At 44.6% G+C, this 21,693-nt stretch overlaps 2 protein-coding genes and 1 long non-coding RNA gene across 5 annotated transcripts; 2 read left to right on the top strand and 1 right to left on the bottom strand.

Moving 5' to 3' along the window:
• Positions 1-1,614: 1,614 nt before the first annotated feature.
• LOC119030698 (dual specificity protein kinase CLK4-like) lies at positions 1,615-11,678 on the top strand. Of its 3 annotated transcripts, none has more exons than XM_037118482.1 (13): positions 1,615-2,016; positions 7,516-7,608; positions 7,833-7,921; positions 8,096-8,249; positions 9,104-9,170; positions 9,283-9,396; positions 9,468-9,634; positions 9,872-9,966; positions 10,101-10,230; positions 10,330-10,412; positions 10,502-10,581; positions 10,685-10,775; positions 10,861-11,678. In XM_037118482.1, the coding sequence occupies exons 2-13, from the start codon at positions 7,572-7,574 to the stop codon at positions 11,014-11,016; spliced, it is 1,263 nt and encodes a 420-aa protein (XP_036974377.1). In that variant the 5' UTR covers positions 1,615-2,016; positions 7,516-7,571; the 3' UTR covers positions 11,017-11,678. The 3 variants fall into 3 exon arrangements, with proteins under 3 accessions (XP_036974377.1, XP_036974378.1, XP_036974379.1); XM_037118483.1 differs by lacking the exon at positions 1,615-2,016 and adding an exon at positions 5,926-6,817; XM_037118484.1 differs by lacking the exon at positions 1,615-2,016 and having other exon boundaries at positions 6,900-7,608; positions 10,864-11,678.
• A 1,915-nt stretch (positions 11,679-13,593) lies between these two features.
• Positions 13,594-16,842, bottom strand: LOC119031291 (glucose-dependent insulinotropic receptor). Its single transcript, XM_037119662.1, has 2 exons — positions 15,785-16,842; positions 13,594-15,586 (listed from the first exon to the last, which is right to left on the bottom strand). The coding sequence occupies exons 1-2, from the start codon at positions 16,353-16,355 to the stop codon at positions 14,913-14,915; spliced, it is 1,245 nt and encodes a 414-aa protein (XP_036975557.1). The 5' UTR covers positions 16,356-16,842; the 3' UTR covers positions 13,594-14,912.
• A 1,683-nt stretch (positions 16,843-18,525) lies between these two features.
• Positions 18,526-21,628, top strand: LOC119031378. Its single transcript, XR_005078582.1, has 2 exons — positions 18,526-20,023; positions 20,138-21,628. It is a non-coding gene; the product is annotated as an uncharacterized LOC119031378 (long non-coding RNA).
• The last annotated feature ends 65 nt before the right edge of the window (positions 21,629-21,693 follow it).

The raw sequence follows: 21,693 nt of genomic DNA, 5'->3' as shown, positions 1-21,693 counted from the left end.
ACTGCGGCTAATTTTTCATTCAGCTTCCTTTGGTTGCTCAATAATGTTACATAAGAGAAGTAAAACAAGTTCAGCCCCCGATGAACTGCAAGAGGTTCAGAGGAGAGAAGAAGGGATTGTTGTTTCTTTACGTTTCTGAGTCGAAGCGAAGAGAAAAACAATGTGCCGAGAATAGAGCTGTGAGGAACACCACGTTACTGTAAGACTGTGAATTTGAAGGGTTTTTTTTCCCGGTGGCTGTTAGTACAAGCATACATTACCATACACTAGAAGGTCACCGCAAGACTGCAGATGGACAAATTATCCATATTTTAGACGTATAATTGTTGGCTGGTTACTGTCAATCATCAAATAATGTGAAAAACATTGACAGAAACCTTCCTTCATCACCGCAGCAGCAGTTTGTTCTGTTAAACTAGTCAAACAAGCTAAAACGTTCAAATGTGTAACCAAGTTCTGAACATGCACTAAATATTAAAGAGTTAAAGCATCTAATCAACCAACAACACAACACAACACAGTGTGTGGACTCAACAACAAGCATATGTAGACATAAACAACACCTGGGAACACAGGTGAGCAGGAAGTAGAATGTGAGAGTGAGACAAGTGGAGAAACTACAAAATAAAACAGGAAATAAACAAACCGTGACACTACAGACTCGACAAAATAAATGTACATTCAAGAATATGTTACCAAATATGTTGCATGTAGATGTTTATCACTCACTGAATGTTATGCTCGGGGTTATTTTGGTTTGTTGACGTCCTGTTTTATTTTGGTTTGTGCGTCCTCACACACTGTCATTTGTTTTCGTCTGTTCTCGTTCTGCATCAGTCCTGTGCTCCTGTGCCTGTTCCCCGTGTGTTCCTTGTGTTCCTGAGGTTTTCTGGTTAGTCCTCAGTTTTTAAACCACTACTTTTCTCCTCCTGCCTTTTGTCGCCCACCTGTGTGTCTTGTGTTTGTGTCCAGAGACACTGGGAGCAGGTCCAGCGCTGATGAGGCTGCAGACAGGTGAGTGAGTCAGACAGGTGAGGAGCCCAGGAACACAGGAGGGGAACACAACACTGGGAGCACAGGTGAGCAGGAAGTAGACGGTGACTAGATGATTTCAAAATAAAACAAGAAATCAACAAACCTATAAACCTAAAACATGACACTGATACATACTCAAACATCTATTACTCAAAACATGTTTTGCATACATTTGTAGATAACATATATTTTGGAAAATGTATGTTAATAGTCTTTAAAATGTGTGAAGAATGACAATAATTTGTATATTTGTCAGAAAAGAGAGAATATATCATCATATATTCATTCAGAAATACAATGTGTTTAATTAACTTTTAATATTTAAGTAGAATTATTGGCAGAAAATGACTTTTGATATTTAATCACATTACATAACAGATACTTTTAGACTTTTACTCGAGTACTATTTGTTACAATATTACATAACAATGTTATCTTGATCTACATCAGATCTGCATATGTGGAAAATGTTCTTAGGCTGGTCTTGGTGATCGCACAGCGTTTACATTCAGTAATAATCATGTTTGAAACTCGTGCTGAACGTGTCCAGTGTCATTCATGGAGAACATCAGAAATCTCCTGCATCATCCTGCAGCCGCTCCAGATCAGACACAGGACACTATGTTTTCTCCGGTGGGATGTAAGAGGAGCTCTTGCTGGGTCAGGCCAGGGGGTCGAGGCTGGAGCAGCTCGCCGTGTCCCTTTTCACTGCAGCTGGCTGAGGATTTTACTGCCACAAGTCCGCAGGAATGTTCACGTCTTGGTTTTCTGAGGGACATTGGGTTTTATTGCACCGCGGACGCCATTTCTGTCCCTCCTTGTTATGCAGCGTGGCAACAAGTGTTTTCATTACCCCCAAGAGAGAGACTTAGTGGGAGGAAGCTGAAGAAGAAGAGTTAAACAAACAGACCAACAGGAGTCCGAACAGCAGCGAGCAAGAGGAGAAGGACAACGACATCGCAGCTGCAATAATACAGACAGGTAGGCAGAAAAAAACACTTTCACTCAGCACAGTGAGAGCAGGACAGATTCTGAGAGTCTCTGTGAGTCTCTGAGAGTCTCTGAGAGTCTCTGTGAGTCTCTGAGAGTCTCTGTGAGTCTCTGAGAGTCTCTGAGAGTCTCTGTGAGTCTCTGAGAGTCTCTGAGTGTCTCTGAGAGTCTCTGTGAGTCTCTGAGAGTCTCTGTGAGTCTCTGAGAGTCTCTGAGAGTCTCTGAGAGTCTCTGTGAGTCTCTGAGAGTCTCTGAGAGTCTCTGTGAGTCTCTGAGAGTCTCTGAGTGTCTCTGAGAGTCTCTGTGAGTCTCTGAGAGTCTCTGAGTGTCTCTGAGAGTCTCTGTGAGTCTCTGAGAGTCTCTGAGAGTCTCTGAGTGTCTCTGAGTGTCTCTGAGAGTCTCTGTGAGTCTCTGTGAGTCTCTGTGAGTCTCTGAGAGTCTCTGTGAGTCTCTGAGTGTCTCTGTGAGTCTCTATGAGTCTCTGAGAGTCTCTGTGTGTCTCTGTGAGTCTCTGAGAGTCTCTGAGAGTCTCTGAGAGTCTCTGTGAGTCTCTGAGAGTCTCTGAGTGTCTCTGAGAGTCTCTGTGAGTCTCTGAGAGTCTCTGAGAGTCTCTGAGTGTCTCTGAGAGTCTCTGTGAGTCTCTGAGAGTCTCTGAGAGTCTCTGAGTGTCTCTGAGAGTCTCTGTGAGTCTCTGTGAGTCTCTGAGAGTCTCTGTGAGTCTCTGAGTGTCTCTGTGAGTCTCTGAGAGTCTCCGTGAATCTCTGTGAGTCTCGGAGTGTCTCTGAGAGTCTCTGTGTGTCTCTGTGAGTCTCTGAGTGTCTCTGAGAGTCTCTGAGAGTCTCTGAGAGTCTCTGAGTGTCTCTGAGAGTCTCTGTGTGTCTCTGTGAGTCTCTGAGAGTCTCTGAGAGTCTCTGAGTGTCTCTGAGAGTCTCTGTGAGTCTCTGTGAGTCTCTGAGTGTCTCTGTGAGTCTCTGAGAGTCTCTGAGAGTCTCTGAGAGTCTCCGTGAGTCTCTGAGTGTCTCCGTGAGTCTCTGAGAGTCTCCGAGAGTCTCTGAGAGTCTCTGAGAGTCTCTGAGTTGCAGTGCATCAATAAAGTTTTGACCTATGGGGCAGTAAAATATTTTTGAAACTGATCAAATCTAGAGAGACAGAAAGACAAATCTGATCTTGTTCATCTGACGTGGCTTTTATTAACGGCTCCAGTGTTCACATGTCGACCCTGTGAGTCTATTAAAAGCTTTGTCTTTGTGGGACTTCTGCATGTACAGGACACGCTGACACACGTGAGCCAGGACAACAGGACAACGTAACACACCAAAACACACTGTAACACACTGTAACACACTGTAACACACTGTAACACACTGTACAAACTGTACAAGATTCAAATGTTGGCAGTTTTCTGCTAAGATACGATTAAATTTGCACATGTTGTAGTTAACATATAGACATTTCGACAGTATGTTCACATTACAGGGATAAGAACTGGCTGATATCAGGAGGTGGAGGTGGAGGTGGAGGTGGAGGTGGTACAGCTGGGCGAGAAGCCTGCCAAGGTGGAGACGACTGTTGGAGATGGTCTGTAAGCCTTAAAAACCCCTGAATATTTATAACAAGACTTCAGGACGTTTTACTTTGTGGATATGGAATCAGATATTTGTGTGACGTGACATTTGCTCCCAAACGTTTGGTATTTTTATCGAGATGTTGGGACATTTCCTGCTCATGACAGCTAGTGAGACCGCTGTCTGAGACAAATACAATGACATTTACAACTACGAAACATCCAAATTCCCAACCTGATATCTGTCCAGACTTTGGGACGATTTACAGTAGAAAATCTGGTATTTTTATTGAGATGTCAGGATATTTTCTAAACAATATACAAGATGGCTACCAAGCCAGAGACCACTGTTCAAGATGATGTTTCAACATTTATAAACATGAAACCTCCTGATATTCTCAGTGAGACCTGGAGACAGAACCAGGTATATAAAACCAGGTCATGATGTTTTCAGACCATATTCGAGTTGTTATGGTGCCTAAAACAAATCAGAGCACAAACACAGAGCTGCTACAGCATAACATTAAAAACTGGACATTTAAAAACTCAAAGTTTCAACAAAAAGTCTGAACAATGTGATCCTATCCACGGTCATTTCTTCAGGGTTTATGTTGAGGGAAATTGATTACAGTGATATGAGTGCTGAGATATTAACACTGGAGCAGAAACAGTGTGATGTCTGTTTACATCAGGCAGGAAGAGCGAAGGATGAAGTTTTATTCAGGATGAAGGCAACACAAGGAAAACATGAACCGAACAGAGAACACGACTAAGATTTAAATACAAACGGAGGAGGTGAGGTGCATATTTGTTCTGTCTATATTATAATGTAATGTTATGAGGGTTTCTGTTCAGAGGAGGTCAGTGTAAAGTGTAACGGATTAACTTTGATGTTTAGACATAATTCATAAAAAACAATCAACCCAGTCACCAGAACGTTTCTGCTGAACCAGCGATGAGCTCAAACTGAAGATTTCTTCATGTTGCAACTTCGTGTTTGTTCAGGTTGAATTTTCTGTTTCTGTCCCGTCACTGATGCTCTGGTTCGGTTTAGGCACAGAAACCACATAGTCAGTGTGAGAAAACATCATGGTTTGGATTAAAATACCTGTTGTGCACGATCGCAGATGGAAATCTGACGTCCTGTGAAAAGAAAAGCTGATTTGTGACACAACAGATGGAAACGTCGGCTGTAACACCACCACCATCTCCTCGACCTCCTGCTGCAGGAACTGCTAACTTTATTCTCTGTTGACTGGGCTGAAATAAATAACATTGTCTGAAAAACATCATTTTCATTTTGACGGCTCAAATGAGGCAAAACTGGAGGTGCAAAGACGGTTTAGTTAATGTGTGCAGAGCCGTTCAGAGAGTCCACAGTCCTCTCACGTTTGGACTGGAACGTCATTTTCATTCTGTCTTCAGCTTCCTGTTATCAGAAACATCAGCGGGCCGAGCACTGATCCCTGAGGATCCCTCACAGGTGACTGTAAATAATATTCCAGTCTAGTTTTTCATCGAGCGGCGGCGGCTGCAGTGTGAACGTTTTGCCCTTCAGGCTGTTTTGCTGCATGTGAAACTCTCCACACTCTTGGCAGCAGTTGGTGAGTGGTGAGTGTTGGATGATCTTAAGTAAGTGACAACAGTCCTGCAGGTTGTCAGCAGGAGTGAGTCGCCCTCGGATCTGATTTACAGTCGATCAGAGACAGCTGAGCCGGAGAGGGAGGAGGGAGGAGGAGGAGGAGGAGGAGGAGGAGGAGGAGGAGGAGGAGGAGGAGGAGGAGGGAGCAGGGGGGAGGAGGAGGAGGAGGAGGAGGAGGAGCAGGAGGAGGAGGAGGAGGAGGAGGAGGAGGAGGAGGAGGAGAGCTCTGGAATGACCGACTCTCCTTCACATTGTTGGCTATAAAAAGCAAAGCTCCTCATTCGACGCTCAGCAACACATGGAAATATTTCAGCAGACACACTCGTAAAAAAAAAAAATCCACATGGTATTTAAAAGAATTATTCAAAATGTAACTTAAAATGTTTATTTGAATTCTAAAAATATTAATTTGCAAAATCTCAAAAAAGAGATCTTCACAAATTTGGAAAAATTAGATAAATTTGGCAAAATCTGGCAGGAGGAGGAGGAGGTGATGAGAAGATAAGTAAGAAATGCCACAGAGTAAAAGAGACACTCGAAGTGAGTGACATGTCTGCTATTTGTGGAAGTGGCAGTGAGAGGTTTTCATTTCACTGATCGGCTTCTGCAAACTGTAAGCTTGTGAAAATGCTGCTGTCCAGATATCAGACACACGAGCGAAATCTGCTTCAGCTCCTCGAGTTAACAGCTGATATTTACGAGGCGATCAGATCAGACTCTGTGTCTGCGTGTTGGTCACATCGGAGCTCGTTCCTGTAATTGAATTAAGCTCTGTTGTTTCCAGAATCTATTAGAAACTCGTCAGTGAGCCACGTGGCCTGAAATGATCTTTCACAGTCACACCAGTTTATTTTGAGCGATTCATACGCTGCCCCGCTGCTGCAGAAAGAAAAAAACTAGAGCACTAAAAGCCAAAAATAGTCCCTGAAATATCCACCGTTCACTCCTCTTTATTATTGTCAAGCATGTTTAACATGAAATAAACCAATAGTTCCTGCTGGGTTTTTGCAGCCTGTTACAGAACGACCTGAGCCCGGTTCACAGCCCAGCGGGTGGGAACTATAGATCCAAGAGGACGTCACCAGATATCAGACGCGCATGACGCCTCTGCTTGTTTGTATTTTCCGTGGCCGTCTCCAGTGACTGCTCTGAAAACCTAATTTCTCCTCAGGGACCATCATGGTTTCATGTTTTCTTCTCGCCCTCTGACGCTGCCCCTCTGGCAGGGGGGTCGTAACTAAGCCTTCTCCAAAAGGCCGGGGAAAGCCCTGGAGATAGAGACACCAATGGGTTTGTAGGTTGGAGGGATGTAACACTATGTATAGCTTTGAAAACAGAGAAGAAGGAATCAGGCGTTGAGGAGGCCGGAGGCTCTCGCAGTCATACATCACAGCCTGCGGAGGACGGAGGGTTTGAATTCCAGGCAGAGCTCGCAGCCAAACGTGACTCTTCCTGAGTTTATTTTATTCTAAATTCAACATTTCTACATTTACAAAGTGCGACAGAACAACAGAATAACAAGGAAGAGAGGAAGAGTTGTTGACCTTCAGGAGAAAAGTCCCGCTTCCAAGTTCAGCTCCGACCTTGTAAGTTAAAAAGCTCCAATAACTGTTTCAGAGCCACTTGTGTGATGTTAGCTGAGTTGTGTGTGTGTGTGTGTGTGTGTGTGTGTGTGTGTGTGTGTGTGTGTGTGTGTGTGTGTGTGTGTGTGTGTGTGTGTGTGTGTGTGTGTGTGTGTTTCAGGGATGAATTCTGTGTCATTGTGAGCAAGAGTTGGTAATAATGTCAAACCCTGTCAGAGTCTGTCGGTCTGATCTGATCCAGACTGAAGTGTGATGACCTGTTTGTTGGTCGGTTTATCAGGATACTGAAAACTCCTGAACAGATTTAACAGATGAAACTTGTAGGATGGAGGATTGATCGATGGAGGATCGATCGATGGAGGATTGATCTCCTCCCAGAATAGACCCCATTACCCTTTGGTGTTGATCTGGGTTCAGGGAGGAATCCAGGCATTGCATCACACTCAGTAGGTTGTTTTTCTCAGGAATTAAAGGTGGATCTTAATGAAATAAATCTGGTTTCTATGAGTGATGAGGATCTTAAATCTGGTGATTTTACAGTTTGAAATTAGATTAGGTTTGACTGAATTAAAGAGGCGTGTTGGGTGGAGATATGCACTCTGCTGGGTCCACTCCGCGTTACTTGTCAGCTGTACTGGGTTGTCAGTGTGGATAAACCTTCGCTGAGCCTCGTCTGCATGTGTTTCTTCTTCTCTGTGCAGAATAAACCAGCAGCCCTCCAGGATCCGGAGCAGAGCCCGGAGCGTCCAGCAGCACTATGGGCAGAGAGGACAACAAGTGTGCTTCTCCGGGAGGTAATCTTATAAATTCATTTCACTTATATCAGTCACACAGCTCATGTTCATGTGTAGAGCAGCTCAGTGAAGTTCAGCCTGTCTTTACCAAAGACACTTCAACAAGATGAAACATGAAACAAAAACAGTTTTTCCTCCAGACATGAAATCATTTCGGTTCAAACTCACGTCACAGTAACTTTCTCAAACATCGTTGAACTCTGGGTCTTTTCTTCTGCTCGTAGACGATGATCAACCCAAAACAGACGCTGACAGACGGACGGGAAGCTTCAACCAAAGCACTCTCTGCACCAGCGCAGGAAGTAGCACCTCGGTACGACTCAGTTCAAACTGTTCAGTTTAAAACAAAGCCACGTGTTTCTAATTGTCACTCCGTCTGTCTCTTGTCCTTTTGTACTTTTCAACCTTTATGTTCGGAAACACAACCACCAACACCTGCCTCCACCGCTTCGTCCTCCGTTCCTCACATGTCCGACTCTGAACTCAGGCTGAAGACAACTCGCTCCTCTCTGGTCTGTCTGGTGACAATGCTGTCAGCGCTGAAGATGACGGAGCACAGAGGAGTCAGAGGGGAACGAGCTGTGAGGACGATGAAGACGGACACCTGGTCTATCACATCGGCCTGCTGATGAAAGAAAGATGTACTTGACACCGACCTTCTTTCTTTAGTGTCTTTTGCGTCCTTGCGACTCCAGTCGTGCAGCGCTCATTTAAAATCTTGACGCTTTCTGAGCCAGACCACAACAAGCAATGAGAGAGGCATCCTGCTGCCGAGCAACTGGAAACTTTATAGCCTTTGAGGCTAACGTTAGCTAGCATACTACTGTTGACAGAAACTTAAAACCTCCAGTTCTCTCTGAAGACTAAACAACTTGTGTTGATAACTTATTCTAACTCGTCTAACCTTCTGCTTTTTGTTTTTATTTGTCACTGCAACATGTTGCTACAGCAGGTTGTTGCACCACCGTAACCTCCAATTTGTTTACATCTACTTCCCCATAAGATCATGTGAGAGGATGTTGAACTGAACTACTGAACGGGTTGCGGGTCTGTCTTTGACGAGAACATTTGTAAATACTGTTGAAACGTCAGGTTTCTTTAAGTCCCTCCAGGAAGTGGAGATTGTCCCGTGAATTCTGTAACAACTTGACATTTTGTATTTGGACAAAATTTGCAATGTCAAGAAAAAAACATCCATTTATCTCCCTGGAGAGAGCGCTTTGTGTTCAGTTTTCAGTTTAACGTTGTGACAGCGCTGTGCTAACGCTCTGGTTGGGTTAAGGCACAAACACCGCTCGGTTAGCTTTGGGAAAACATCATCAGCTGGAAACTGTCCTGGCGTCTTGTTAACACGATCTGATGGTTTCACGCTCATGAATGTTGTAATCGTCAAATCAGGATGCAGGTTCATTTTTTTTTTTCACAGATCTGTTTGTGACGCATCTTCTTACTTTTACTGATTTAAGACACTGAATAAATGTCTGTGTGTCCTCAGATGAGGTGATTTCTACTCTGGGAGAAGGAGCCTTCGGTAAAGTGGTGGAGTGTATCGACAGAGACAAGTAAGTCAGGACTTTTTTATTTTGAATCCAGGAACAGTTTGACCATCATGTGAACAGGAGAATTCATTTATGTTGGATTAGTGCAGATCTTCTTTTGTCTTTTGTCCCACAGAGACGAACGTGTGGCCGTGAAGATTGTGAGGAACATCGACAGTTTCAGTGAAGTAGCGAGGTCTGAGATCTCAGTGCTGCAGGAGATCAACAGTCTGGACGACGACAACAGATTGTGAGTTGATTTTTGATTGTTGTATGAATGCTTCCCGTCGTGTTTATTGATCCGTGACTGTGTCCCGTCAGCGCCTGTGTGAGGATGCTCGACTGGTTCGAGCACGGCGGTCACGTCTGCATCGTGTTCGAGCTGCTCGGCATCAGCACCTTCGAGTTCCTCCGACAGAACGACTTCCTGTCCTTCAGCGTGGAGCAGATCAGACACATGGCCTTCCAGATGTTCAGAGCCGTCTGCTGTGAGTCCTGTGTGTGTGTGTGTGTGTGTGTGTGTGTGTGTGTTAGCCATGACCTCTGACCTCGTCTGACGTTGGTTGGTTGGTTGATTTTTGTTTAAAACTTTGTTTTAAAACTTTGCTAAATTTGGAAACTTTACTTGTGTACTGAGCTTAACTACAATTGTGGGGTCTTCACTCTATAAACGTGTGTGTGTGTGTGTGTGTGTGTGTGTGTGTGTGTGTGTGTGTGTTGTACAGTCCTACATCGTAACAAGCTGACACACACAGACCTGAAGCCAGAGAACATCCTGTTTGTGAGCTCCGACTACGACCTGGTGTACAACGAGGAGACGGTAACAGTCTTGTTACAACAACTAAAGTTAAATGATAAAACTTGTCATGCCAACTTTTCATGTTTATCAGTGGGTGTTTGTCTGTCTGTGTGTGTGTGTGTTGTGTGTGTGTGTGTGTGTGTGATATGTGACAGAAGTGTAAGCAGAAGAAACTGAGGAGTTTGGATGTGAAGGTGGTGGATTTTGGCACGGCCACATTTGACCACGACCACCACGAATCTCTTGTGTCAACACGTCAGTACAGAGCTCCAGAGGTCATACTGGGTACACACACAACTCTCTCTCTCTCTCACACACACACACACACAGATTTGGACCCGTGTATGTGTGTGTCTTCAGTTGTAACTGTGTGTTTGCTCTCAGATCTGGGCTGGAGTCAGTCGTGTGACGTTTGGAGTCTGGGCTGCGTCCTCATGGAGTTTTTCCTGGGACGTGTGCTATTCATGGTACACACACACACACGCACACACACACACACACACACACACACACACACACAGAGACAGCAGTAAGTCCTGTCTGTCGGTTGTTTCAGACCCACGACAGCAGAGAACATCTGGCCATGATGGAGAAGGTCCTGGGACCGATTCCCCCTCACCTGCTGAAGAAGACCAGGTGACCACACACACCTCAACATGGTGCCCAGGTTGTTTCTATCTTACCTGAACCTCCTATATGGGTAACCGTTGTGTGTGTGCGTGTGTGTTTGTGTGCACAGTAAGAAGCATTATGTTCACAACGAGCGTCTGAACTGGGACGAGCAGGGCTCCTCGGGCGATTACATCAGGAAACACTGTAAACCTCTGAAGGTACAGAGCGCTCGGATCAGCCAATCAGCTGCAGCCGTGAGGCAGCATCAGCAGGAAGTAGTTAAACTTACCGTGTGTCTCTCAGCAGTTCATGCAGCGGGCGAGCGAGGAGGAGCGGCAGCTGTTCGACCTGCTCAGCTGCATGTTGGAGTACGACGTCTGCAGACGCATCACGCTGGAGGAGGCGCTGTGGCACCCGTTCTTCAGCCCGGAGAGGACACACAAGCACCAGCGCAGCTAGCACACACACACACAGTCACACACACTCACACACACACACACACACACTCACACACACACACACACACACACTTTCAACATCTACCTTAGGCTGTAATTTAAGAGACGCTGCAGGTGAAGAGGGTCAAACTTTAATTGATAGATATCGCAGTGAAACCAACATTAATGTCCAGAACAGGAACCAGAACAGTTTTATTGTGTCGACATATTAGAGTCGAAGTGAATTTCAATCAATCAATCAATCAGAAAACTGTTGCATGTTTTTAGTATTAACATGTCTGTCAGACCTTCAGAATATAAAGAGGAATAAAACTGTAAAGTTCAGACATCAGCATGATTCTCTACAGCTGATTAGTGACATTAAGACAATTATTTTATTCTATTACAAGTTTTCTGATATTGGATGTGAACTTGTACTGTTGACGTTTTCACTCGTGGTGTCTCCACGACGACTAAACTGTTTGTGTTTGTGGTTGTGAGTCGATGAGTTGGATGGTTGTAGTTTGATTTACAGCCTCCACAGTTTCAGAGAGCATTCCTGTCTATTTCTGACATCCCGTCATCATCCCGTCCTTGTAAAAAGTCACTTGTTATGTTGAACATTTCCTTGTTTTCCTCCAGTGATTCTTTGTCATTTGTGTTTGATAATAAATATTCTGCTTTTCGGTGTGTCATTGTTCTGCTTCCTACAGTCTGTGCAGACTCAGATGACATCATCTAGTCTGCAGTGAATCAGGACGTCACAAGCTGTTACCTGCAATTTACCTGAACACAAAGAAAATCTTGTATCACACAAAGATAGAAATTAAACCACAGAATGAAATATTACAATAATGATCCTTCCTGGGACAGTTTACAGCCGGTGCAGCTTGAGTCAGTGTGTTTTCTACAGATTTATCTGGTTCAACAAAGTGAAAACAAGCATATTATTAATTATCTGAACTATTTCAATCTATCCGTGTTGCTGGTGATCTTCAGATCCATGTTTCTTGGATGTTCAGGACTTAAATTCCAAAAGGATTTTGAAGGACAGCATTTTTTCTTCAAGGTCTGAAGAAAATCATGAAAATCCATGCAAAAGTTTGTAATCATAGTTTTCAGTGGTCATTATATCACATTCAGAGGTTTTGTTTACTAGATATTTACACTCTGTTGGCTTCAAGGTTTCTATCTGATACCTACTGAGCCTGTTTTTCATTTGGTTCAGGAAACTTGTGACGCAGCTTGTTGTAGTTTGGCTGTTGCAGACTGGATGGTCGTCATCTTGTCGTAAATGAATACTTGTTGTAAATGTTCCTCAGGTTTGATGGATGTTCAGGACACATTTCAAACAGACAAGACGCTGGTGAGGCTGAGCAGACGCAGACAAACATGATGTTTGGAGCACAGCTGTAGGATTTAACAAGATGTGCTGAATTTAATAGAGTTTTAACATTATTATTATTATTATTAAGATTTAAAAATGTAATTTCTGTTGTGAGAGGTCTCTCAAAATGAAAGACGTTTGCTGCGTGTCGTGTGGGGAGCGGACTGGAAGATCTGGACCTTCTGGAGGAATAATCACCTGGAGTCTCATCTGGTTCTGATCCGGAGCCGTGAACACAGACGACTTTGTGACTTGTGGGATTAAAAAGCTGGTTTCTCTTCAGTCCAGTTGATCAGCCTGACTGCAGCAGTGATCCAGAGCGGACCTCCAGGTTCTGTTCTGCGAACATAACGTTACAGAGAGGAGACAGAGAACCAGAACCAGAACCAGAACCAGAGTCTCTGCTGAGTGCTGACTTCACTCAGAGCTTCACCTGAATCTAACACACAGACACAGAAAGTAATCTGGAGATTTTGGAGCTGATAAAATCTGACGTGACTCGGCTACAGATGTTCACAGATGTTACAGCGACAGACGACCAGATGAAACGTCACCCTGAGGAAACTCCTCTGGCTGGAACATTGTTGGAAACATTTGTGATGAAGTAAGAACAAAACTCAACAGCATGTAGGACAAAGGTCGAATCGTTTTAGACATTTGAATGTAAAAATGTTGAGTTACATGATGTTTCCTGGCAGACACAGGCTCGTCTTCAGGTTTATTACACAGTGTGATCCTGCTGACAGCTGATGTAATAACAGCAGGTGAATTAGCTGCTTCCAGCTCAGACTACAGCAACTGTTGAACCTCTGACATCACCTTGTTGATCCAGACTGCCGACACATAAAGTGGACGATATTTATCAAGATTCAAGCAGCCGAGGAAGTTTCCATGAGCGGAGAGTTACCCGGCTGTAAAATGAGGAGTAGATGAGCGGCGAGCTCGTCTGCTATCTGACAAGCATCGCTTTAAAGCTACTAAATCACATGGACGTAATAAAACGGTATAAAACAAAGTGGGTCTGACGGCCAAGGCACACAGTTTATGTATAATGTGGTGGGTTCCAGTCTGTCTCATGACCTTTGCATGTTATCTGTGATCTGCTCTGCATCAACAGAAGAGACAACGACACGTCTAAACTGGGATTCTTAGAGAGAAACTGGGAAGAATATGTGAACCAGGGAGTATTAAACTGCTGACAAGACGCTCAGAACTGGTTCAGAAGTGAAACTTTATTCACCAAATATTTGAAGAATTCACATTTGAAACCATCTTTAACCAGAACTGACTGAACTGCCCTTCAACTGAGGAATGTGGATGTGGTTTCTTGCTCCGGCTTGTTTGCTCATCTCAGATGATGAAGGTGCCGACACAGTTTCATAATTTTACACATGAAACATGAGATTCCTAGAAATCTTCTGCAATGTGACGAAATATCAGATAAATACCTTCACAAGAATCAATATCATCTTTCTTTTAACAACCAACTTATTGAAATGATGACACAAGCGTGTTGTTTTGTGACATGTTGACGTTGTCAGCTGGTTGGAAAGAGTGTGAATCACCCAGTTTTCAATGAGAAAACCCATAAATGGCAGCAGGACCTGATATGTTGAAACTTTACGTGTACGTGCTCTGGTGAGGTTGAAGCACATAAACCACTTGGTCAGAGTTAAGAAAACATCATGTTTATCTTTAAATACCTGGTTCTGTCTCCTGATGTCCTTTATTAAAATAATCCAGTGGTGTGACGTTTACAAATGTTGGAACATCGTCTCTCAGTTTTAACGTCAGCATCATAGATGATCTGACACGTATGACACATACAAATTTAAATGTATCTGTGTTTTGGGGAAACATTTATCCTGGCTGGTAAAATCACTATGAAAAGCTTCAAGCCTCCAGGTGGACGTGGGACCACATCCTGTTCATACCAGACTCCTCTTTCTCTTTTTCAGAGAGGCGTCGTAGCTTCAGCTGTCGTCAAGACTCACAGAGACGACTCGTCATGTGATTTGAATCCATCGGCCTTCCTGCTGGTTCACCGGAACTGAGGTGAGATTACAGATTATTTTTAAGTGCCAGTTCACAGATACTGGACCATCATCAACTGCGTCAGTCAGAACCAAAAATCCAGCTGTCAGTGCCAAACAACTTTAAATCTGAGGAAGTAAATTACATTTCTCTTTACTTTCACTTCCCTGTCGGTTTCTCCCTCAGCTGCATAAAGGGCTCAGGGAGTCCGAGACCGTCCCTCATGGACTCGTGGGACGGGTCAGGAACCTTGTGGACTTACTAGGAATGAATGTCAAATGGAGATCAAACTATTTCCTGCCTCTGCTGCCGCTGACCTCTGACTCTTCTGGTTTTACTGGAAACTATGGAACTAAACTCTGAATCATCCAGCAGCGCTCAGATTTATGAATGTGACTGTCGACGCTCGGCCTTAAAGAGGAATCATTTGTACTGAGATGTTTCTTGTTACACTCGTCCGGCTCCACAGTCACAGTTTCTGGATGATCTGGAGTCTTTCACAAGCTGGTCGTAGTCGACAGCGGCGCAGCGTGAGCCGCGGTGCTGCCGATAATCGGCCGCAGCAGTGAAGGATTGAGAGTATCTCCGCCTGGAGCAGCAGCCTGAGTCAGCACGTTCGGCGGCTCACTTCTGTCATTGACACCTGGAGGTCTGGTGGCCACTGACCGGCCTGTGAAGCAGGAAAACATGGCGGCCAGCTGCAGCCGCACCTCCCTCTGCCAGAAGGCGTACACCAGAGGGTTGATCAGAGAGTTGGACAGTCCCAGGAGCCACAGGTGATTCTCCAACACTTTGGTGAGTTGACATCTCGAGCACAGAATTTGAACTATGCACACGACGAAGAACGGGCACCAGAGGATCAGGAAGCAGCCGACCAGCACTGCCACCGTCCTCAGGGCCTTCACGTGGCTCCAGTAGCTCCTCAGCTGCTGGTGATGATGCTCGTGGTGCTGATGGCCTCGGTGGTCAGCCGTCCTGGAGCCGGCCTGCCGGGAGATCTGCTTCTGGTGGCCGCAGGCGATCTTCAGGATGTCCAGGTAGATGTAGATGAACACAGAGAGCACGGGGAAGAAGCAGGCGCTGAGCAACAAGATCATGCCCATCTGCTGGATGACGGCGAAGAAGGCGCAGAAGCCGTCGTAGTGGTCGGTCTGCAGCTGACGCACCATGACTGAGGAACAGAGGACAGACGTTATTTACCACGTGACACAACAGTCCTCAAAGTCCATCAGCGGGCCAGCAGCACCTTTTCAACACGTTGTACCACAGCAGACCCTTTGAATTTTTAAATTCAGGACGGTTTTCAGTTGCAACAGCAGCTTCTTTTACCCTAAAACAATATAAATCGTGGAGCATTTGTTCTTCTCACCTGGCAGGAATCCCAAAATGAGCGCGCTGATCCACAGAGCCAGCAGTGACCCGACTGCTGTCGCCCTCCCACACAGCTGGGAGTACCGCAGGGGCATCTTGATGGCTGCGTAGCGGTCCAGTGAGATGAGGAACATGGACATGATGGACGCCGTGCAGGGCGACATGACGAAGGCCATCCTCATCAAACAGCGGGTCTTACCCTGAGCAGAAGGCGTGGTGTTGGTGGCAGGGTCAGCGGTGGGTTGGATGTTCCGGCTCTGAGTGATGTTGATGCTGTCGCTGTGGAAGTCCTCTGTAGCCAGACCAGTGATGGCCACGCCCACCAGGACGTCGGCCAGTGCCAGGTTGAGGACGAAGCACCAGCTCTGGCTGCTCTTCTTCAGGAGCAGCTTCAGCAGAGCGAAGGCCACCAGCAGGTTGGTGGAGATGATGAGGCAGGAGGCGATGCTCAGGATGAGGCCCATCACCCGAGGCCCCACGTCCATCGGGGTCGGCTCGCTGGCGTCCAGGCAGTCAGGACTCACGCTGACAGAGGGATCAGTGCTCACGTGTCCACACAAGTACAACATGTTGGCAAGACAAACCCAGAGACTTTCAGATGACGTCACACAGCGTGTGTGTAGCAGAGATGGTCTGACATCGCTGCCGTCAGAATCTGTTTAATCCTTCACAGCCGACGTCCGTCAGAGGACACGTGGCACAAAGAACATTTGAACCAAAGCTCAGACTCAAAACACAAAGTTAAAACTTTCAAAAAGATGAAGACCGTGTAAAAAATATCAACCAGCTGCACATCAGTGACAAAGATTTCAAGCATCATCACCACAAGATGAACAACCTTGTTGATCACATCGTCCGCTCACGTTAATCCCATCTCGTTACTGTTTCCTCTGTCGCTCAAGTCAAAGTTTAACAAAGTTCATCTGTTCCTCAAACATCCGCTCCACGTCACCGTCCTCCGCGGTGTCCTGAAGACCCCTCCAACAAATGACAAAGGACAAAAACACTCACAGCTTTATCAGCCGGCCTCACTTGTCTCCTCCCCTCACACACACACACACACACACACACACACACACACACACACACACACACACACACACACACACACACACACACACACACACGCTGTTGTTGCCTCTCTTGGACTGACCTTTGTCCCGGCCGCCTGCCTGATGGCTCTCTGCCGGCCAGCAACATCTCTATTTTTAGTATATTCACTGTATTCATCATTTCTATCAAGAAGACTGGAGAAAAACTTTGGCCCGGTTCTGGTTAACAGAGCAAACTTTACATAATCAGGGAAAAGATCAGTGTGTGAGGAACAAATGAAAAACAGGCGTTCTGACCCGTCACGGTCGACATGTGGCTCCAACAGAGTCACTGTTAGAGTCACCTGGGCTTTTTTTACCCAAGTTAAAAGGTCCGCGGGCTGGTTCAGAGTCATCTGGGCTGGGTTTGAAGAACAAGAAAGAGAAAACAGACTGTTCAGGATGATCGCTACCATCATCAAGATCCACACGAGGTGCTGCCGTCAAGTTCAATTCACCTTTATTTTGTCAGGATGGTTCAGAGTCCAGGATGAGACAGCAGGATCCAAAGTTCTGCATAAAGGAACAACTTTAAACTGATAATATAATATACAATGTACACATGAAAGAAACAAGCAACTCAAATTGATTTAAATTTAAGTCAATATGTAAATTGTACAATGTGTAAAACGTAAAGTAAAGAAGAGTATCAGGTTTACGTTGTACGAACTAAAAAGTTTTAACAATTTAAGATTATTAGTCTCTTTTTTTATGTATTCAAAACAAAATATATATATACATATATATCATGAAAATGTTTGTTCTTTTCCGTGTCTTAACTCAAAAAGTGAAAACGTTCATTTACTCTAGATTTAATACACACGAAGAGAAATATCTGAAGTCTTTTTTTGTCATCACAGTTCACAGCTCATTAAATAAAAATATCTCAGAATATTAGAATATGACAGAAGAACCATGTACAGAAGGATTTAAATCCAAACTGTATGAAGATGCTGCAGTGATGTTACTGTGCTCCGAGCTGAACGCCTGGAGAGGATCTACGATGTTGTTGGTCGCCTCCACGCCGCCTGCAGTGAAGCAGCCCAGACTCAAGAGCTGAGGGCATAAATTAACAAATATTAGAAGATGGACATTTCTGGTTTTATCATAATATTTCACTTTATGTGTAATGAGACGAGTTGAGATGTATGAAGAATACAGAGGAATCTTGACTTTGTTTATACATTTAATATCTAATTCAATTTGTGGTTTGTTTGTTTTATTTGTTCATAATTACAATCAAGCATTTTATCACATAATAATTGATTTTTTTATTCATTTTGCTATTACACCTCCTATGTATTCATATATGTAGTTAAAGCCTGGAGTATATACTGACAGATCCAGACCTGAGTGAACCTGTTGGACTGCAGCAGCGATCATCTCAGGAACAGAGCGGCTCTATATTTAGTCATGTAGGACAGAAGCAGCTCTGAGTGTTTGTGTGCAGTTAAACTCTGCTGGCCGCCGTCCTGCTCCGACCTCAGCAGAGACATCTGGCCTGATGGGACCATTTTCCACTAAGATTCACACATAAACACATCTGGTTAATGACGCTTTCTCACTGCACACACTCCAAACATCACCTGGCATCACACCAGCTCCAGCTCCAGCTCCGGCCCGTCACAGAAACACTGAGAGACAAGCGACAGACTGGAGACACGTCTGAGTTTGTCCGGAGAGTTTCTTTATTCAGGAGACAGTATTTTAAAAATGAACATCATTCTGAGAAAACTGAACAGATTTTTCCCTCACAACTCACGACTTTACATGGACAGTTAATGGCAGAAAGTTTCACCCAGAGAAACAGAACCGGGCGGTAAAAGTGACTCAGATGACAGTTGGACCAGCAGGTTCAGGCCCCCGCCCTCCTGACCGACCGGCTCCAACAGTCACACAATGTGGGAATGTCATTCACCCCTGCTAGACCTTTCAGGACCTTTCAAAACAAAGTGTGGGTCAGCAGTAATTGTGCCCGGTGCCCAGCAGCACCCAGGGAGCCGGATCCTGTTTACACCTCTGCCAACGTCGTCCTCCAACCGCCGAGACAGATTCTTCACGTCAACCTGAACCCGGATCTGTTTCCAAGGAGCTTTCATCACAGCGAGGAGTCTCCAGTTACAGAAGACACAGGAGGAGTTCTTCTGAGGAGGACTGTGAAGGTGATGATGATGATGACGATGATGTAACGTGAGTGGTGGTTTCATGCATCATGTGGCCTGCAGCAGCTCGAGCTGTACCAGAGTTGAGCCGGATTAGTGAAGATCCAAAATGTTTGACACTTTGAGCTCGTGGTGACGCAGCGCTCATTGTTCAGCTCGGGTTTGGTTCTGCTCACACAGACGACAGCTGTGGAAACAAACTGTTGAACTCTTTAATTATTTGTTTTAAGAAAAGCAGTTTGGACCTGGGCTTGGATTCTTTTATAAGATGTCAATTAGAAACACTTCTTTAAAGGAATAGCTCAGATCATTTCAGACGAGCTGCACACTAACGCTTTTACAGTGAAGTTTTCAGCTTTATGGTTTAAATGACGTCTTTTCAGATCAGTTTGTGATCTCTGGGCTTCTGCAGACTTGGTTTTAAAACACTCTCCAGATACTTCAGCTGTTTAGGAGAATGCTGCAGAGCTGTTTTCAGCGTTGGGGGACGAGGAGATAATGACTGAGCTTTACTTTTTGGGTGAGCTGCTCCTTAAATGGTCGATGTGAATGAAAAGAAATATGATGTGACGATGAGTTGCCTTGTTCACACGGCCGACTCTCAGAAGTCGTCCTGGTTCATTAAAGGTGAAATAAATAAAATTCATACAAACATAAGTCTGCAGGATCCTTGTTGTTCATAGACTTATCGAGACTCGGTTGTTGTGTTTGGAGATTTTCTGAGGAAAAACATTTTAAGATCAAGATTTTAGGTGAAATGTCAGAGAACCAGAACGTGTTTGTGTCCCAGCCTCAGTAATCCAACACACACTTCCTGTTGATGTTGCTGTGCTGCAGACAGTGTGACAGAGTGTTTCTGCTCCTCAGACTGAAGATGTCTTTAAAGAGACGGCTGCTGTCCATGTTGTTGTGCTGTGTTTACTGCGTGGCCTCGCTCTTCTGCCTCCACCCGAACCGCAACAACTGCTTCTCTATCGGAGCTCGGTGAGTCTGTGGAGCAGAGACGCTCAAGAACTCATTTTTATTACATCTACAAACATTTTATATGTAAAGTATTGTACAAATGTTGATGTCTGGGTTCTTGTCACCTTCTCTCAGGAACCTGGTGTCCGTCGTCCAGCAGCTTTACCAGCGAGTCATTCGACTGCTGCGCACCACCCTCTGAGCCAAACCACTTCCTGTGTTCGAACCGATGACTCTGGAGACGTCCTGCTGCTGCGGCTGTCGTGCAGCATGTCCTTCAGTAGTGCATCAGCCACTGAAAAGAAGAAGAAGAAGACACAGAGGAAGGGCAGTGGTGTCACTCCTCTCTGGACTGTGAAGCTTCGTCACCGCTGCATGTTAAATCTGATCTGAAGATGTTTATTTTTTTACTGAAGTATTTTAACTTTGTGTTTATCTGCTGTGTGAGATTCTAAGTGAGGTGGGAAGGAAGGTCCTTTCAATGCATTTAAGTTCTGGTTTGGCTGATCTGCAACAGCAGAAAAAAAAACAAGAAAAACAGGCTTGTGATCAGGAGGTTGCTGGTTGAAATTCCTGGACGTGCTGGCTGTGTTGTTGTGATGTTTGCTCTTCACCTCATTAGCTGTGAGGTGAGGCAGGAGACTGCAGCACCTGAGGTGTGGTGACGCTTGAAACCAACATACTAGAGGTCTTAACAGCTCTACACAAACTCAACATGTATGAATTAATTCACCAGGTTTAGATCTGGATCAAAACTGGACCTGAAGATAATCAGATCCAAAATGCAGTCGACCCAAACAGAGAGAGAGAGAGAGAGAGAGCAGCAGGAAGAAGCTGTTGAAAAGAGAAGCAACAAGTGATCAAAGCTGATGAGTGTCTTGAGTCCGCTCAGGTATCAGATATATTGACATGCAGACCTCAGACCTGCAGCAGTCAGATATACCCGATCAGACTGAATATAAACAGGAAGTGTTTGGTTACGACTAAGTGGACCCGTGAAAATATGTGATGCAGTTGTAGATAACTTGTGTTTTTACTTTGTGGGCTTTAAAAGGCAGTTTTGGTTTCCAAGATGTGACAGATACAACAGGAGCAAGCAAAACAGACTTCTGACAGAGCAGCAGAAAACTTTATGTTGATGACCTGATAATGCAAACAGAACAGTGCTGACAGAGAGGCAGTATCTATCGAACTAACACATATGAGCTGATCAGAGATGTCTGAAACGCTGAAGTCTTTAGCTGACAAACAACAAAACATTATCTCACAAAAAGATACTGAGCATCTCTAGACAGATTTTAGTACTTAGAGGAAATTATTTAAAGAACCCAAGTGCAAAATGTCTCTCTGACACATATTCTAGTTATTCACAGAACACTGCAGTTTTATTAGGGATTATTAAAAGGTGTTTTGTTTTGGTGAGAACAACCTCACATCCACTGCGCTGGTGCTTATGTGGAGCTGTGAGTGTCAGTGTGTGTATTTGCTGAAATAGACTGTGAATAAATGACTGATGACTTCAGCTGCTACAGCCCTGATTCCAAAACAGGTTGGAACACATGAATTTAATTATGACGGCAGATCAACAACGACTATTTTCACTCAAATAAAACAATTTTCTTAAAAGCCCTGTGTCATTTTTCGTCTTTACAAATCTAAAGAAAACAAATCTCTAGAAAAAATATTAAACG

Source organism: Acanthopagrus latus, chromosome 13 (genome assembly GCF_904848185.1).
Source record: "Acanthopagrus latus isolate v.2019 chromosome 13, fAcaLat1.1, whole genome shotgun sequence".
Lineage (NCBI taxonomy): Eukaryota > Metazoa > Chordata > Actinopteri > Spariformes > Sparidae > Acanthopagrus > Acanthopagrus latus.
This window is presented reverse-complemented; position numbering and strand designations above follow the sequence as displayed.

Bases quoted from the DNA above. Each gene is read 5' to 3' on its own strand.
- LOC119030698 (XM_037118482.1), top strand. From the start codon at position 7,572: ATGGGCAGAGAGGACAACAAGTGTGCTTCTCCGGGAG. The intron at 7,922-8,095 runs GTACGACTCAGT...CTCTGAACTCAG, and splicing joins GCGCAGGAAGTAGCACCTCG to GCTGAAGACAACTCGCTCCT. The intron at 8,250-9,103 runs GTACTTGACACC...GTGTGTCCTCAG, and splicing joins CCTGCTGATGAAAGAAAGAT to ATGAGGTGATTTCTACTCTG.
- LOC119031291 (XM_037119662.1), bottom strand. From the start codon at position 16,355: ATGTTGTACTTGTGTGGACACGTGAGCACTGATCCCTCTGTCAGCGTG. The intron at 15,587-15,784 runs GTGAGAAGAACA...TCTGTTCCTCAG, and splicing joins CATTTTGGGATTCCTGCCAG to TCATGGTGCGTCAGCTGCAG.